The sequence below is a fragment of the Artemia sp. Qi Xiang Cuo genome, chromosome 3, assembly GCF_049724085.1.
Source record: "Artemia sp. Qi Xiang Cuo chromosome 3, ASM4972408v1, whole genome shotgun sequence".
Lineage (NCBI taxonomy): Eukaryota > Metazoa > Arthropoda > Branchiopoda > Anostraca > Artemiidae > Artemia > Artemia sp. Qi Xiang Cuo.
The window spans coordinates 45,966,444-45,982,943 of NC_142796.1; the positions used below are offsets into that span (position 1 = coordinate 45,966,444).

Below are 16,500 nucleotides of genomic sequence, written 5' to 3' on the forward strand. Positions count from 1 at the left end.
GAAATTTATAGTAGTATACCTTGTTTTCATCAATTATCTTTGGCTACCAAAATTAAGAAATAATAGAAGTTTTTAATTTAGTGTAGGTGACATTAAAGTTTGAAATTAATTGAAAAAGATTATTATGCCACCGAGTGGAGAGGAGGTGGGATTTTTAGATTAAATTTTAAAAAAGCAAAATTTTCGTGAAACTTTTGAAATTAAGAAAATTTTATTCAAATATATGGCTTTACATAGAAACACGGGTGAATTTGGTTTGAACTCTATTTACGATAATTTATCAAAGTTACATAGAATGAAGTTCAATTCACCCAATGCGATCAACCTCTGTCCAAGTTTTATTTCAATCAATGCTAACGAACCGGATCCAGGAAGGTCAAAAAGACTTGCTTCCGTTTTTGCTTTGGAAAGAATAAGACTATTAAACAATATGTAGTTTATTTTATTTTATCAATAAATTGTTGTTTTTAATTGTCTTAGTTTAGTATTACTACTGATGACGGTCACTGCATGTGTGACCGAAATATCTAGTATTTTTGTGAAATTTATCACTGTCTATTAAAATAATTTTATCCCTATTTGAACTTTTATTTACCGTCATGGAAAGGCAATGTGGTCTTTGAAATTATCTTCGTGTTTAGTTGTTCTTTGTTTGGTAGCTACGACCCATTAGGTTTCTATGCTACATAAATCTTGCCTACCTTTTTTTTCAATCCATTAAAAATTTGAATTTTCAAATTTTATGTGTTTGACCTAAATGTGGAAACAAAGATGTAGAATTTTAAATATTAATTTTCCCTTATTGATTACAAAGCATAAATCTATTTTCAAATTACTCTATTCTTGGTGTTCCATTTTTTCATTTCTAGTTAATAATCTAATTAATTCACATGGTTTAATCAGTTAATGTTGTTCGGTTAATTAATTTAAACCTCGTTCTGAAACTCAACAAACTTGAAAAATTTTAAACAAAAGAGCTTTTATTCCTCAAGACTTCTAAATACACTGTCCCTGAAGGATATCAGTAAATATCTCCATAAAGGGGGTTCTCCAAAAAGGGGGGGGATTTCCTAATGAATGTGTACGATGATAATAAGTTAAAACACTTCATTTTTGTTAAAAGGTAGTATAATCTTCATCAAATTGACATTGAATTGGTTTTAAACAATTTCAAGGACAAAGGGGGGGAGGGGAATATTTCGCTGCAGATTAAGTAGATCAGATCATTTTTTTCAATTGCGTTTTCATAATTACATATTTAGCAGTCTATATTCAAAAACAAAATTCAACTGCATTTTCAATGCATTTTTGTTCGAGAAATGAGGGCTCCGGCACATTTTTGTTTTTTGACAAGCAATAAAACAAGTGGGAAGCTTACGGTAAAATAAATTTCCAAGTAACATTTAAAATTCAGATGCCAGGCGAGGCAGAAAACACCGGCTACAGTGATGACAGTGGTCAAACGTGGATCTGAAGCATGGATTCTCCGAAAAGAGAATGAGGATTTGCTAGATGTTTCCAAGAGAAATTGCTAAGGGATTTTTATGGGTACCCGGCTAACTAGCCTTTTTTCAAACACTAGGCTATACGAAAAATGTAGTTTAATACCTCTCTCTAGGGCTACAATAAAAGAAAGGTTGAAGTGGCTGGGGCACGTTGTACGGATGATGGATGACAGATTGCCGAAGATTGTTCTTTTGGCCAACCATCTAGGGCTAAACGGAAAGCAGGTAGTCCCCGTCTGGGGTGGGAGGACTTCATAATGAAAGATTTAAAGGAAACGGGAACTTCGTGGGCGGGTGTAAAAGGGAGGCTTTGAATAGATTGGGGTGGAGGAGGATCGTGCGTAGCTGTGTTGGCCTCAGCCGGCTTGGTGCTGCGGTGAGTTGTTAGTAGTAGTAGTAGTATTTAGTTCTTTTTGATGAGGCAACTTTAATATCTACAACAAATGGCTTGCCATAATCTTTTAAGGAGGCAATCCCCAACTTTGTTACAAAGAAACTCCCCAGGGATATTCTGAATTAAAATGTATGTAATCCCAATCTCCGGAAGATCTGGACCAATATCAACAGAATACCGTAATCCCCTCTCTTTTAGCCCGTGAGGTAAGGAATGTCAATAAACTTTTAACATCATCAGCAACATCCTTTCTTCTTTCGTAAAGAATGGCTTCCAACGAAAAAGATTGACGTACTTTGATGTTTTATATTCGAATAGGCCTTGCGTGAGAGACTGATTCTATGGCTTAAATAAAGCAAATATCAACGTTTCCCCAAAAAAAAAGAAGGTGAGTCCAAGTATATAGACTAGATTAAAGACAGTATCCAAGTCAGGTTCACAAATTGATTTTTTGGGTTGAGAGGGAGGGATGCTGATTTTTGTTACATTTGGGGAATAACTTCAAAAAAATAACTCCCACCAAAGCAGATGAAATATTCGGATTATAAAAAAAATTACAGAGCAATGCCACGACTGGGCGGGGAGTTAACGGTTTCAACTTCCCCTCTTTCCACCTCTAAATACGTACATTTTCCAAGTTTTAGACATTTTACAAGGTAATATAAATTAAAATAGCAGCTAAGGAGAAAGTTCATTTATCAAATAGGCTTTATCAAATTGATTTTTTTTTTTTCCTGGAGGCAGTAGCAGACAAATATTACGTCAAAAATTTTTCAAAATTATTAGGTTTGGTGACTCCAATCCACGAAAATATAAGGGAGAGTAGGCTAAATGTATTTTCAAAATCTAGGGAAATTTTGGTGTTTTTCTCGTTTTTTTTTTTTTTTCAATGAAAGTACACAAGAAAGGTATTTCTCCATACAATAATCAAAACAGGTGTTTTTAAAATTCTAGGAAGAAATCACTCTACCCCCCCCCCATTACCCCCAATTACCCTGCAAGTATTATCAGCATCTGAATTAGAGTTTGAATGGCTTAAAGAGTAAAATAAGTTAAACACTGGATCTGACGGAAAAACAAGAATTAAATGAAAATGATAGCGAAGAGAGAGAGAGAGGGAGAGACAGAGAGGGGAGATAAGCCAGAGAAAGAAGCGGAAGTGAACAGAAAATAAAGGGAATTCATAATATCTTGTTTGTAGATTTTCCCTGTTTGTAGGTTTGTTACCTTCAAGGCCTGCACAGCTGTTTCTAAGGAAGCATTCTCCAACTTAACATCGTTTACGAATAGAAGCCGATCTCCAGGGATTAAACGACCATCTAGTTGAGCAACACCCCCAGGAACCAGACTTCTTATGACAATAACTGTTTCATTAGGGTTCATTGGATCCTTAAAACAAAAAAAGTGTATTAGGATAAAATATCATTTTCCTGACTAACATACCCTAATATTTTTAAGATAAGTAGTTGAGCTAGGGGAACGGAGCTCTCAGATTTTTAGGATTTGATATTTGAGTTGATTCCTGTAAGTTTCATTATCTAGCACTACTAATTTCTATACAGTATCAAAATAAATCCGTCCAGAAAGAGATTCTTTACCCAAATGTATTTAAATAATAATGTATCAAAAAGCACAAATACTAAAATCATGTAATCGAGTATAAAATTTGCATAAAGAAACATTGAGTATAAAATTAACATATTACAATTTTAAAATTCAAAAATGTTAAATTAAAATTAGAAACATTAAACTGAAATCATGAACTTATTCATTGATAGATGAAGAATATGATTTAAGGTTTATGTTCCCTATGCAATATGTTTTCTATGTTCTCTATATGTTCTCTACATGCAATTTTGCGACAAGTCTAAATTTATAACTTGCATCGAGAGGACAAAATACTTACATCACAGAGTTCATTAACCTATGATCTACCCATTCACCGAGCCAGAATTACGATGTTAATGAGAATTATTCTTAGGGAATTATTTAAATTTTCTGAAAAAATTTATAATATAGAAAAACTACATATTTTCACTTGTTTCTAATGCATTTTTTAATCTAAAAAAGTAGGGCAAATTTCAAAACATAATTCTGTAGTTGGATAAAGTTGAGTCGCAGCTACCACAACACACCAAAATTGCATTATTACGATGCGATGCGACATAAAAAAAAACAAACATATTTTCCCCATTGGACCTAGCTCAGGTCTACTAATACCATAAAACTGCAATCTTCCAAGATTTTTCTTTTAGTTGTTTCAAAATTGTGCAGTTTCTAGGGCAGTATTATATTTTCTTCAGTTTTTTAGTGTCAACAGTTTAGGTTTGCGATATTCTAGCGGTAAGGTAAACTTACATAAGGACCCTAATGGTAAGATGAGGATCTTGAGGTAAGGGTTGCGATGATTATTTCTAGACTACTTTTAAAGTAATTTTCCATACAAACCAGCCATTATTTTGATTAACTTTGTGATGTTTATGAGCTGTTCAATGTTTATACTTTTACGGAGAAAAATGCAGTCAAACTAAATTACTTGTTTTTTCTTGTTTACGGTTCAACGTAACATCACTAACAACCATGTAATACTGTCCTAAAAAGTTAATAGTTTTACAACAGCTGAAAAAAAAATTATTAAATGTTTTTGGCACATTGAAGTTTCCTTCACAAATCAATAGAAGTCAAAATACACCCAAATGAGTTTCTATTCTAAAAAAAGATTCCAAAAAAGAAGAAGATGAACCTATTTTACGGAATAAATCGAAATCTTGATCACTCAACCGCGGTAGGAAAAACAAAAGGATATAATTACATAAAGGCAAAAGCCTCAAAGGAAAAAAAAGGCTTCTAGATCCAATTTGTAAAAGGATCTGTTATATTAGAAAGAAATACTATCTCATTTAAGATTGAAGTGGCTGAATTCAGACAAAAAAAAGCCAACAAAAAGTATTCCTCGAGAGACGTGACCAGTAACTTCATAACCTCCCCCCTCTGTCTAACAAAATTTGAGAAGATTGATCGATTTTTTTAAGTAGTCGGGTAATACTAGAGATACAGTAAATTAAGATTGAAGCACTAATTTAATCAAGTATGATTACGAGTTATATTTGTATGGATAGTCAAATTGGCTAATGTTTTGTGACTCCCTTGTCTCCCTTGATCACCCCTTTTTAGACACCAGATTACTTTTATAGGTCAGGGAAAAGCTTTATCACAGAAAGGGCGAAGTCAATAAACGAATGAGGTGAAGATAGTTAATTTTTGGAATTTACAAATGAGAGTGTTGTAAAATCTAACTAATCAGCTTAACTTATTTATTTCCGTGGTTCAACATGGCAACACTGACAAACATGTGACACTGCTCAAAAAACCTCATATTTTTAAACGATGAAAACAAAAACCTTGAAAAATCATGGTTTTCAAATATGAATAGACCTCAGATGAGTCCAGGCCGAGAACGTTCTTAGTTTCATGTACTTTGAAATTTCTTTCACTAATGATAAGAGCAAAAATTTGCCCAAATAATTTTTTCTTTTGAAAAAAAAAAGAAGATAAACTAACTTTACGGAATGAATCCAACCCTTTTCATACAACAAGGGTAGGAAAAACCAAAGAATACAAATACATAAAAACAAAAGTGTAAAAAAACTAAATCTAAATTGATCGAAGCCAAAACTTTATAGCAAAAAAATCGTTTGATAAGCCTTTATCAGCATTAGTGTTTTCCCAAGTACTGTTTTTGATACTCTGTCTTCTGTAAAAAATGTATTTGAATTTTTGTCCAATTAATTTTTCATAGAATTGAAATACAAAATATATTTTGTCGAATTAAACATACATATGGGAGAACTGTCGTTTCCTCATATGTTTCTAGTCTCAAAAATCATTCAAACACAATAGGGAAAAAAAAGAATATGTATGTTTTGATGCAAAGGCTCCACTAAAAACATTGGACCTGTTTTATTAGAAATAAACAATTACCCTTGGACACAAATTCAATAAAAATTTTAGCCTAGTATAAATTGTAGATTCTAAATTTGTAGAAAATTATACATAGTATGAAATTTTAGATTCTAAGTCTGTCGTTCACATCGTTTAGGCAATGTCAACGTGTTTCCTTCTAACTTTATCCGTAATTTTTCATCCAGTATTTTCGTTGGCCATCTAAAACCCCTTTCTCGCTTCTTTTTTGAAACTAAATTTCGGCTTTTCGACTTTTTCTGATACTAAATAATAAAATAATAATAATTATCTATTTATTACCCACTATGAACAAAAAGAAGTGGAGAAAAAAAAGATAAGGATATTGGCAACAAATAGCAGCTAATTCTGTAACAATTAACTTTATTGATCGCCAAAAATCTTTCAGTTTTAGAAAAGACAAAAATCGATCGGTTTTTGTGACTCGATTTCATCTTTTCTGACACCAAAAATATATTATGTCTTCTGTAACTAAAAGGTTTCGACTACAAAAATTATTAAGATCTATACCAATCAGTTTTATAAATAACCTACGATCCTCTATTGTCAGAAGACAAAAAAAGCGAAAGCTAAATATGCGGGGTCAATATTCTAACAAATGATTTTATTTCATCGCCAAAATTCTATTGATTTTCGAAAAGACTACCATTTCATCTTTTCTGATTTAAGCAAGTATAGACATTTACGTAGTTTTTGTAAAAATCAGTTCGTCGGTTGCCAATCACCATTTATTTCATTTTTTTAACTTGAAAGAAAAAAAAACAATAATAATGTTCTATAAGGAAGATTTAATTCAGCCATTTTTTTGGTAAAAAAAATGTCTTTAACATAGTTAAAATTTAACAGGAGATTTTAAAGACACTTAAAATGTCTTTAACATACTGTTTTGCTAGTATACAATAAAGTAATTAAAACAAAAAGCCAAGGAAAAACAAGAAAGAAAAAAAAAGATCAATGCTTTTTCCTAAATGATAAAACTTACAAAAGGTATAGGAATTTCTTTCGAAACAATCAGAACACATTAATCAAAAATTCCACACAAGAGCTTACATACGACGGCATTCCTATTCCTTTCTTATCCTTACGATAATATGCAGTAAAAAAATAAATAAATAAATTTAAAAAAAAATTTATGCTAGCTGACAAACTAAAAAATGACGAAACTGATAGAATACCCATTTCCATTGGAAAATATAAAGGGGGCATCATAGAAAATATTCGAAATTAATATTTCCAGGAATTTAACAATGATTTGTTTTTGTCTCTATGTTTTTAATTGACTAATCAAACAGTTCGTGGTAACGAACTGTAAGTAAGGAGCGACCCGGCTCAATAGTTACTGAAACTCTAAAAAACGGAATTTTGATACCAATAGATACATCAGAAGAATCAGATTTTTATGCTGATTTAAAATATATAAGTTTCATCAAGTTTAGTCTTACCCATCAAAAGTTACGCGGCTGAGAAAATTTGCCAGATTTTCGAAAAAAGGGGGAAACAACCCCTAAGAGTTATAGAACCATAATGAAAATCACAACATCAGATTCAGCGTATCAGAGAACCCTACTGTAAGGGTTTCAAGCTCCTATCAGTAAAAAAGTGGAATTTTGTATTTTTTGCCAGAAGAGAGATCACAGGTGCGTGTCTATTTGTTTTCTTTTTTTTTTTGTTTTTTTTTCCAAGGGTGATCGTATCGACCCAGTGGTCCTAGAATATCGTGGGAGGGCTCATTCGAACGGAAATTAAAAGTTCTAGTGCCCTTTTTAAGTGACCAAAAAAATGGATGGCAACTAGGCCCCCTCTCATGCTCATTTTTCCCCAGTGTCACCCGACCAAGATTTTGAGATAGCCATTTTGTCCAACATGGTCGAAAATATAATAACTATGTCTTTTAGAATAACTTAATCCCCCAAAGTCCCCAGAGGGAGGGCTGAAAGTTATGAACTTTACCCAATGTTTACATATAGTATTGGTTATTGGGAAGTATACAGACGTTTTCAGGGGATTTTTACTGGCAGTGGGGGGGGGAGTCGGGGGTTATGTTGGAGGATCTTTACAAGGAGGAAATTGTCAGGGGGGAAGGGACATGGCTATGAAAGGGCCACTGGATTTCCCAGAATTATTTAAAAAAACGATCAGAAATTAAATAAAAAAAAGAATTCAACTGAAAGTAAGGAGCAACATCAAAACTTAAAACGAACAGAAATTATTACGTATATGATTGGGTTCGCCCCCTAGTCAATACCTCGCTCTTTAACCCAAAGATTTTTTATTCTAATTCACGGCCTTTGTGATTAAGGGGTTATTTTTAAAGAATTGGAACAAAATTCGAACTTTAGCGTAAAAAGCGAGGTATTGACTAGGAGGCGAACCCCCTGATATACGTATTAAAAATATATGGAGATAGAAGTTCGTTACGTAAGTAGTTACGTATATTTATTACTAATAAAAACGTTCGGAAATAAAATTTAACAACTTTCGAGAAAGCCATTTAACCAAACAAAAGTAAAATTAATATACAAATTTTGTTTTAATTATTCATGTACAGTGAGCCAAAATCAAAACCTGCATTAATTCAAAAACATTCAAAAATTAAATAAAAAAAAAAAATTTTTTAACTGAAAGTAAGGAGCAACATTAAGACTTAAAACGAACAGAAATTATTCCGTATATGAAAGGGGCTGTCCCCTCCTCAACGCCTCGCTCTTTAAGCTAAAGTTAGACTCTTTCTCATAAAGGTATTTTTTAAAACAATAAAAACTTTAGCGTAAAGAGCTAGGCGTTGAGGAGGGGACAGCCCCTCTCCAATCCCCTTAGTAAGGAAATTTAAAAAATGTGTTTTTGAAAGAAAACAATTAATTTATTCGTTTCTATTCTTTCATATACGGAATAATATCAAACAAGAATGGATAAAAGCAGAACAACGACAGGACAAAAAAATATAAACTAGATTTCTATAACAAAATCTGAAAAGAGTTATAGCCTACTCTAAAAAAAAACAAACAACAGAGAACAAAAAAAAAGTTTATTAAGAAATATTTGAATCAGCCATTTTTTAACATACTATAACAAATTGAAGGTTAGTATTTCTCCAGTACAAAATTCCCTTATATTTTGAAAAATATCTATTTTTGGTATATTCATTAAAAATGCCCCCTCCCTAAATTTAAAAAAATATACTTTGTCACCCCCCCCCCCACACACACATTTTTATGGATTAGCGCCCCTTTCTATAACACGTTGAAGTTGAGTATTTTTCTGGTATCCAATAAAGCCAGATTGGCTAAAAAAAAAAAAAAAAAAAAAAAAAAAAAAAAAAAAAAAAAAAAAAAACATAATGCTTTTAGTATACATTTTCCCTAAACGACAAAAAATCACGAAAAAGAATAGGAGTTTCTTTCAAGACAATCTAAACTCATTAATCCAATATTCCGGCCAGGAGCTTACATGCGATGGCACTTTAATCTTTTCCTCAACTAAACAATGTTCATCCTTAGTAATTTACACCCCCAGTTGAGAACTCCAGGGCAACAGATTTGTAGCAAAAAAAAAAAAATTAAATGATGGTCTTATAAATGACAAAGCTGGGCTGAGGTGAAAAATTTCCGTAGAGTATTCAAAGGAGTTATTAAAGGAATATTTTGAGAAAATGCGTGAAAACAGTCTCCAAGAAATCAACATTTCCAGCAATTTCAAAATTTCATTTTTTTTCTTTAATTAGTAATTTTTTTAAAGAACAGATATGAAAAAAAAATATATACTTATTTCTCTTTCTATTTTAGTCCATTTCTAATTTCTACTTCATTTCCATTTTAAATTTTCTTACGTGCAATGGTATTTCTAATCTTTTCTTTGCCTAAAAGATGGTTATTTAAATAATCCCCTATTTTCTGTGTACTCCCATTTTTATTTTGTTCTATTTCCATTTGCTATTTCATTTCTATTTTAAACTTGATAATTTTTAAACAACCAAAAGAAAAACCTTAGAAAATCACGGTTTTCACGTATGGGCAGACTTAATAGAAGTCGAGGGGGGTCAACTTTTATTTTATTTTAATGTCCTTGGTGCATCAATGGCATAATTAGCAATATAAACAGAAGATTATTATAACATGGTCTGAAAAAAATAAAATAAATATTAATACTATTAGGATATATTTTCCCCAAACAAAACAAAAAATCATAAAAAGGAATAGAAGTTTCTTTTGCGAGAATCTATGCACATTAATCCAATATTCCAGCCATGAGCTTACATGAAATGACATTTCTAATCTGTTCCTCAGCGAAAAGATGGGTATTTTAATAAACATCTATTTTTTATTTATTTGTTTCTATTTTCTATTTTATTTTACTTCTACTTTCTATTTAATTTCTATTCTAAACATAATAATTTTGAAACGCCTAAAGAAAAACCTTAGAAAATCAATGTTTTCAGACACGGGTAGACCTGCCTGAAAACATGTTAATCCAATATTCAAGATAGGAGTTTACATGCGATGCATTTCTGATCTTTTCCTCAGCTAAATAATGCTTATTTTAATACAAAATATTTTTACTTTAATTTCCTTGGTATTCCAAAGACATAATTATTAGTATAAATAGATGTTTTTCATAGTATAATCTGAAAAAAAAAAAAAAAAAAAAAAAACTAGGGGGCGAACCCCCTAATATACTTATTAAAAATATATGAATATAGAAGTTCGTTACGTAAGTAGTTACGTATATTTATTAATAATAAAAACGTTCGGAAATAAAATTTAACAACTTTCGAGAAAGCCATTTAACCAAATAAAAGTAAAATTAATATACAAATTTTGTTTTAATTATTCATGTACAGTGAGCCAAAATCATAACCTGCATTAATTCAAGAACATTCAAAAATTAAATTAAAAAACAAGTTTTTTGAACTGAAAGTAAGGAGCAACATTAATACTTAAAACAAACAGAAATTATTCCGTATATGAAAGGAGCTGTCCCCTCCTCAGCACCTGGCTCTTTACGCTAAAGTTAGACTCTTTCTCACAAAGGTATTTTTTAAAACAATAAAAACTTTAGCGTAAAGAGCTAGGCGTTGAGGAGGGGACAGCCCCTCTCCAATCCCCTTAGTAAGGAAATTTAAAAAATGTGTTTTTGAAAGAAAACAATTAATTTATTCGTTTCTATTCTTTCATATACGGAATAATATCAAACAAGAATGGATAAAAGCAGAACAACGACAGGACAAAAAAATATAAACTAGATTTATATAACAAAATCTGAAAAGAGTTATAGCCTACTCTAAAAAAAAAAACAACAACAGAGAACAAAAAAAAGTTTATTAAGAAATATTTGAATCAGCCATTTTTTAACATAATATAACAAATTGAAGGTTAGTATTTCTCCAGTACAAAATTCCCTTATATTTTGGAAAATATCTATTTTTGGTATATTCATTAAAATGCCCCCTCCCTAAATTAAAAAAAATATACTTTGTCACCCCCCCCCACACACACATTTTTATGGATTAGCGCCCCTTTCTATAACACGCTGAAGTTGAGTATTTTTCTGGTATCCAATAAAGCCAGATTGGCTAAAAAAAAAAAAAAAAAAAAAAAAAAAAAAAAAAAAAAAAAATTATTCTTTTAGTATACATTTTCCCTAAACGACAAAAAATCACGAAAAAGAATAGGAGTTTCTTTCAAGACAATCTAAGCTCATTAATCCAATATTCCGGCCAGGAGCTTACATGCGATGGCACTTTAATCTTTTCCTCAACTAAACAATGTTCATCCTTAGTAATTTACACCCCCAGTTGAGAACTCCAGGGCAACAGATTTGTAGCAAAAAAAAAAAAAATTAAATGATGGTCTTATAAATGACAAAGCTGGGCTGAGGTGAAAAATTTCCGTAGAGTATTCAAAGGAGTTATTAAAGGAATATTTTGAGAAAATGCGTGAAAACAGTCTCCAAGAAATCAACATTTCCAGCAATTTCAAAATTTCATTTTTTTTCTTTAATTAGTAATTTTTTTAAAGAACAGATATGAAAAAAAAATATATACTTATTTCTCTTTCTATTTTAGTCCATTTCTAATTTCTACTTCATTTCTATTTTAAATTTTCTTACGTGCAATGGTATTTCTAATCTTTTCTTTGCCTAAAAGATGGTTATTTAAATAATCCCCTATTTTCTGTGTACTCCCATTTTTATTTTGTTCTATTTCCATTTGCTATTTCATTTCTATTTTAAACTTGATAATTTTTAAACAACCAAAAGAAAAACCTTAGAAAATCACGGTTTTCACGTATGGGCAGACTTAATAGAAGTCCAGGGGGGTCAACTTTTATTTTATTTTAATGTCCTTGGTGCATCAATGGCATAATTAGCAATATAAACAGAAGATTATTATAACATGGTCTGAAAAAAATAAAATAAATATTAATACTATTAGGATATATTTTCCCCAAACAAAACAAAAAATCATAAAAAGGAATAGAAGTTTCTTTTGCGAGAATCTATGCACATTAATCCAATATTCCAGCCATGAGCTTACATGAAATGACATTTCTAATCTGTTCCTCAGCGAAAAGATGGGTATTTTAATAAACATCTATTTTTTATTTATTTGTTTCTATTTTCTATTTTATTTTACTTCTACTTTCTATTTAATTTCTATTCTAAACATAATAATTTTGAAACGCCTAAAGAAAAACCTTAGAAAATCAATGTTTTCAGACACGGGTAGACCTGCCTGAAAACATGTTAATCCAATATTCAAGATAGGAGTTTACATGCGATGCATTTCTGATCTTTTCCTCAGCTAAATAATGCTTATTTTAATACAAAATATTTTTACTTTAATTTCCTTGGTATTCCAAAGACATAATTATTAGTATAAATAGATGTTTTTCATAGTATAATCTGAAAAAAAAAAAAAAAAAAAAAAAAACTAGGGGGCGAACCCCCAAATATAAGTATTAAAAAAATATGAAAATAGAATGTCGTTACGTAAGTATTTACGTATATTTATTAATAATAAAAACTTTCGGAAAAAAAATTAAACAACTTTCGAGAAAGCCATTTAAGCAAAAAATTAAAACTAATATGCAAATTTTTTTTTAATTATACATGTACAGTGAGCCAAAATCAAAACCTGCATTAATTCAAAAACATTCAAAAATTAAATAAAAAAACAAGTTTTTTTACTTGAAAGTAAGGAGCAACATTAATACTTAAAACGAACAGAAATTATTCCGTATATGAAAGGGGCTGTCCCCTCCTCAGCACCTCGCTCTTTACTCTAAAGTTAGACTCTTTCTCATAACGCTATTTTTTAAAACAATAAAAATTTTAGCGTAAAGAGCGAGGCGTTGAGGAGGGACAGCCCCTCTCCCATCCCCTTAGTAAGGAAATTTAAAAAATGTGTTTTTCAAAGAAAACAAATAATTTATTCGTTTCTATTCTTTCATATACGGAATAATATCAAACAAGAATGGATAAAAGCAGAAAAACGACAGGAAAAAAAAATATAAACTAGATTTATATAACAAAATCTGAAAAGAGTTATAGCCTACTCTAAAAAAAAAACAACAACAGAGAACAAAAAAAAAGTTTATTAAGAAATATTTGAATCAGCCATTTTTTAACATAATATAACAAATTGAAGGTTAGTATTTCTCCAGTACAAAATTCCCTTATATTTTGGAAAATATCTATTTTTGGTATATTCATTAAAATGCCCCCTCCCTAAATTAAAAAAAATATACTTTGTCACCCCCCCCCCCCACACACACATTTTTATGGATTAGCGCCCCTTTCTATAACACGCTGAAGTTGAGTATTTTTCTGGTATCCAATAAAGCCAGATTGGCTAAAAAAAAAAAAAACAAACAAAAAAAAAAAAAAAAAAAATAAAAATATTCTTTTAGTATACATTTTCCCTAAACGACAAAAAATCACGAAAAAGAATAGGAGTTTCTTTCAAGACAATCTAAACTCATTAATCCAATATTCCGGCCAGGAGCTTACATGCGATGGCACTTTAATCTTTTCCTCAACTAAACAATGTTCATCCTTAGTAATTTACACCCCCAGTTGAGAACTCCAGGGCAACAGATTTGTAGCAAAAAAAAAAAAAATTAAATGATGGTCTTATAAATGACAAAGCTGGGCTGAGGTGAAAAATTTCCGTAGAGTATTCAAAGGAGTTATTAAAGGAATATTTTGAGAAAATGCGTGAAAACAGTCTCCAAGAAATCAACATTTCCAGCAATTTCAAAATTTCATTTTTTTTCTTTAATTAGTAATTTTTTTAAAGAACAGATATGAAAAAAAATATATACTTATTTCTCTTTCTATTTTAGTCCATTTCTAATTTCTACTTCATTTCTATTTTAAATTTTCTTACGTGCAATGGTATTTCTAATCTTTTCTTTGCCTAAAAGATGGTTATTTAAATAATCCCCTATTTTCTGTGTACTCCCATTTTTATTTTGTTCTATTTCCATTTGCTATTTCATTTCTATTTTAAACTTGATAATTTTTAAACAACCAAAAGAAAAACCTTAGAAAATCACGGTTTTCACGTATGGGCAGACTTAATAGAAGTCCAGGGGGGTCAACTTTTATTTTATTTTAATGTCCTTGGTGCATCAATGGCATAATTAGCAATATAAACAGAAGATTATTATAACATGGTCTGAAAAAAATAAAATAAATATTAATACTATTAGGATATATTTTCCCCAAACAAAACAAAAAATCATAAAAAGGAATAGAAGTTTCTTTTGCGAGAATCTATGCACATTAATCCAATATTCCAGCCATGAGCTTACATGAAATGACATTTCTAATCTGTTCCTCAGCGAAAAGATGGGTATTTTAATAAACATCTATTTTTTATTTTCTATTTTCTATTTTATTTTACTTCTACTTTCTATTTAATTTCTATTCTAAACATAATAATTTTGAAACGCCTAAAGAAAAACCTTAGAAAATCACTGTTTTCAGACACGGGTAGACCTGCCTGAAAACATGTTAATCCAATATTCCAGATAGGAGTTTACATGCGATGCATTTCTGATCTTTTCCTCAGCTAAATAATGCTTATTTTAATACAAAATATTTTTACTTTAATTTCCTTGGTATTCCAAAGACATAATTATTAGTATAAATAGATGTTTTTCATAGTATAATCTGAAAAAAAAAAAAAAAAAAAAAAAAAAAAAAAAAACTTTTAGCATACATTTTCGCTACATGAAAAAAAAGAAAAAAAAGAAAAAAAAAGAAAAGGAATAGGAGTTTCTTTCGTGACAATCTAAAATAGTTAATCCAATATTTCATTCAGGGGCCTATATGCGATGGCATTCCTAATCTTTTCCCTCTACTAAACGATGCGCATCATTACTAATTTACACCCTCAATTGAGAACTCCAAGGCAACCAATTTGTACCCCAGAAAAAAATATAAGCTGACAGTCTAATAAATGATGAAACTGGACTGGAATGACAAATTTCCTTAGAATATATTAAGGGAACAGCCTTAGAAAATATTTTGAAAGAGACTTTGAGAGAGATTCATGAAATATAGATCGGTCATTCAGCATGTTTAAGAATTTCAAAACGTTCAATCATCTTTTTTTTTGCAGTTTTGTAGCGCAGCATATATCAAATAGGAAAGGAAAAAATTAAACGACGTTTATCAGGTTTATTAATTACATTTAATCAGGTTTATTAATAAGTGTTTTTTGTAACAACAAAGCCATATTAAAATATATAAAAAATATCAGCTTATTAATAATAAAACAATATTTATAACAATAAAAATAAAAAAAGAAGGGGTATATCAATGGTAAAGTGATTAGGGGGCACTAAAACATTAAGCAACAAGTTCCAGAAAACTTTATAAAAAAAAATATATATATATAAGCTGGCAGTCAAATAAATGTTAAAACTGGAATGGAATGACATATTTCCTTAGAATATATTAAGGGAACAGCCTTAGCAAATATTCTGAAAGAAATTTGGAGACAGATACATTGAATATAAATTGGTCATTCAAAATCTCCAAGAATTTCAATTTTTTTTTCAATTTCGTTGCCAAACATATATCAAATAGGAACGAAAAAGAAATTAAACAAAACTTAATACGTTTATTACTTTAAATAAATACTATTTTGTAGCAACAAAGCAATTTGAAAGTATATAATAAATCATCATTTTAGTAATAATAATATTTATAACGATAAAAATAACAAAAGAAGGGGTATATCAATTGTAAATAGATTAGGGAGCACTAAATTATTAGAGACGTGTTATCAAAAGCATACAATAAAAAAAAATCAATTTTTTTCAATAAAATCGTTTTTTCAATATTCAATAAAGCGTTTTTTTTTTAGTTTCGTTTCAAAACATATATAAAATAGGAAAGGAAAAAATCTAAGAAAACTCATTATGTTTCTTAATTAAATAAACACAATTTTGTAACAGCAAAAGCAATATTAAAGTATATAAACAAACAAACATCATTTAGTAATAATAAACAACATTTATAACGTTTATATTAAAAAAGAATGGATATATCGATGGTAAAGTGACTATGGAGCTCTAAAACATTAGAGACGTGTTATCAAAAGCATATAAT

The 16,500-nt window shown here is 30.0% G+C and overlaps 1 protein-coding gene across 1 annotated transcript in view; it reads right to left on the reverse strand.

Annotated features, from left to right (window-relative positions):
* LOC148954169 (multiple PDZ domain protein-like) overlaps nt 1–16,500 on the reverse strand; it is a 416,101-nt gene that overhangs the window by 215,904 nt on the left and 183,697 nt on the right. Inside the window, exon 17 of the mRNA XM_089086188.1 lies at nt 3,127–3,288. Coding sequence (XP_088942314.1) covers nt 3,127–3,288 — 162 coding nt within the window. The remainder of the gene's footprint in view (nt 1–3,126; nt 3,289–16,500) is intronic.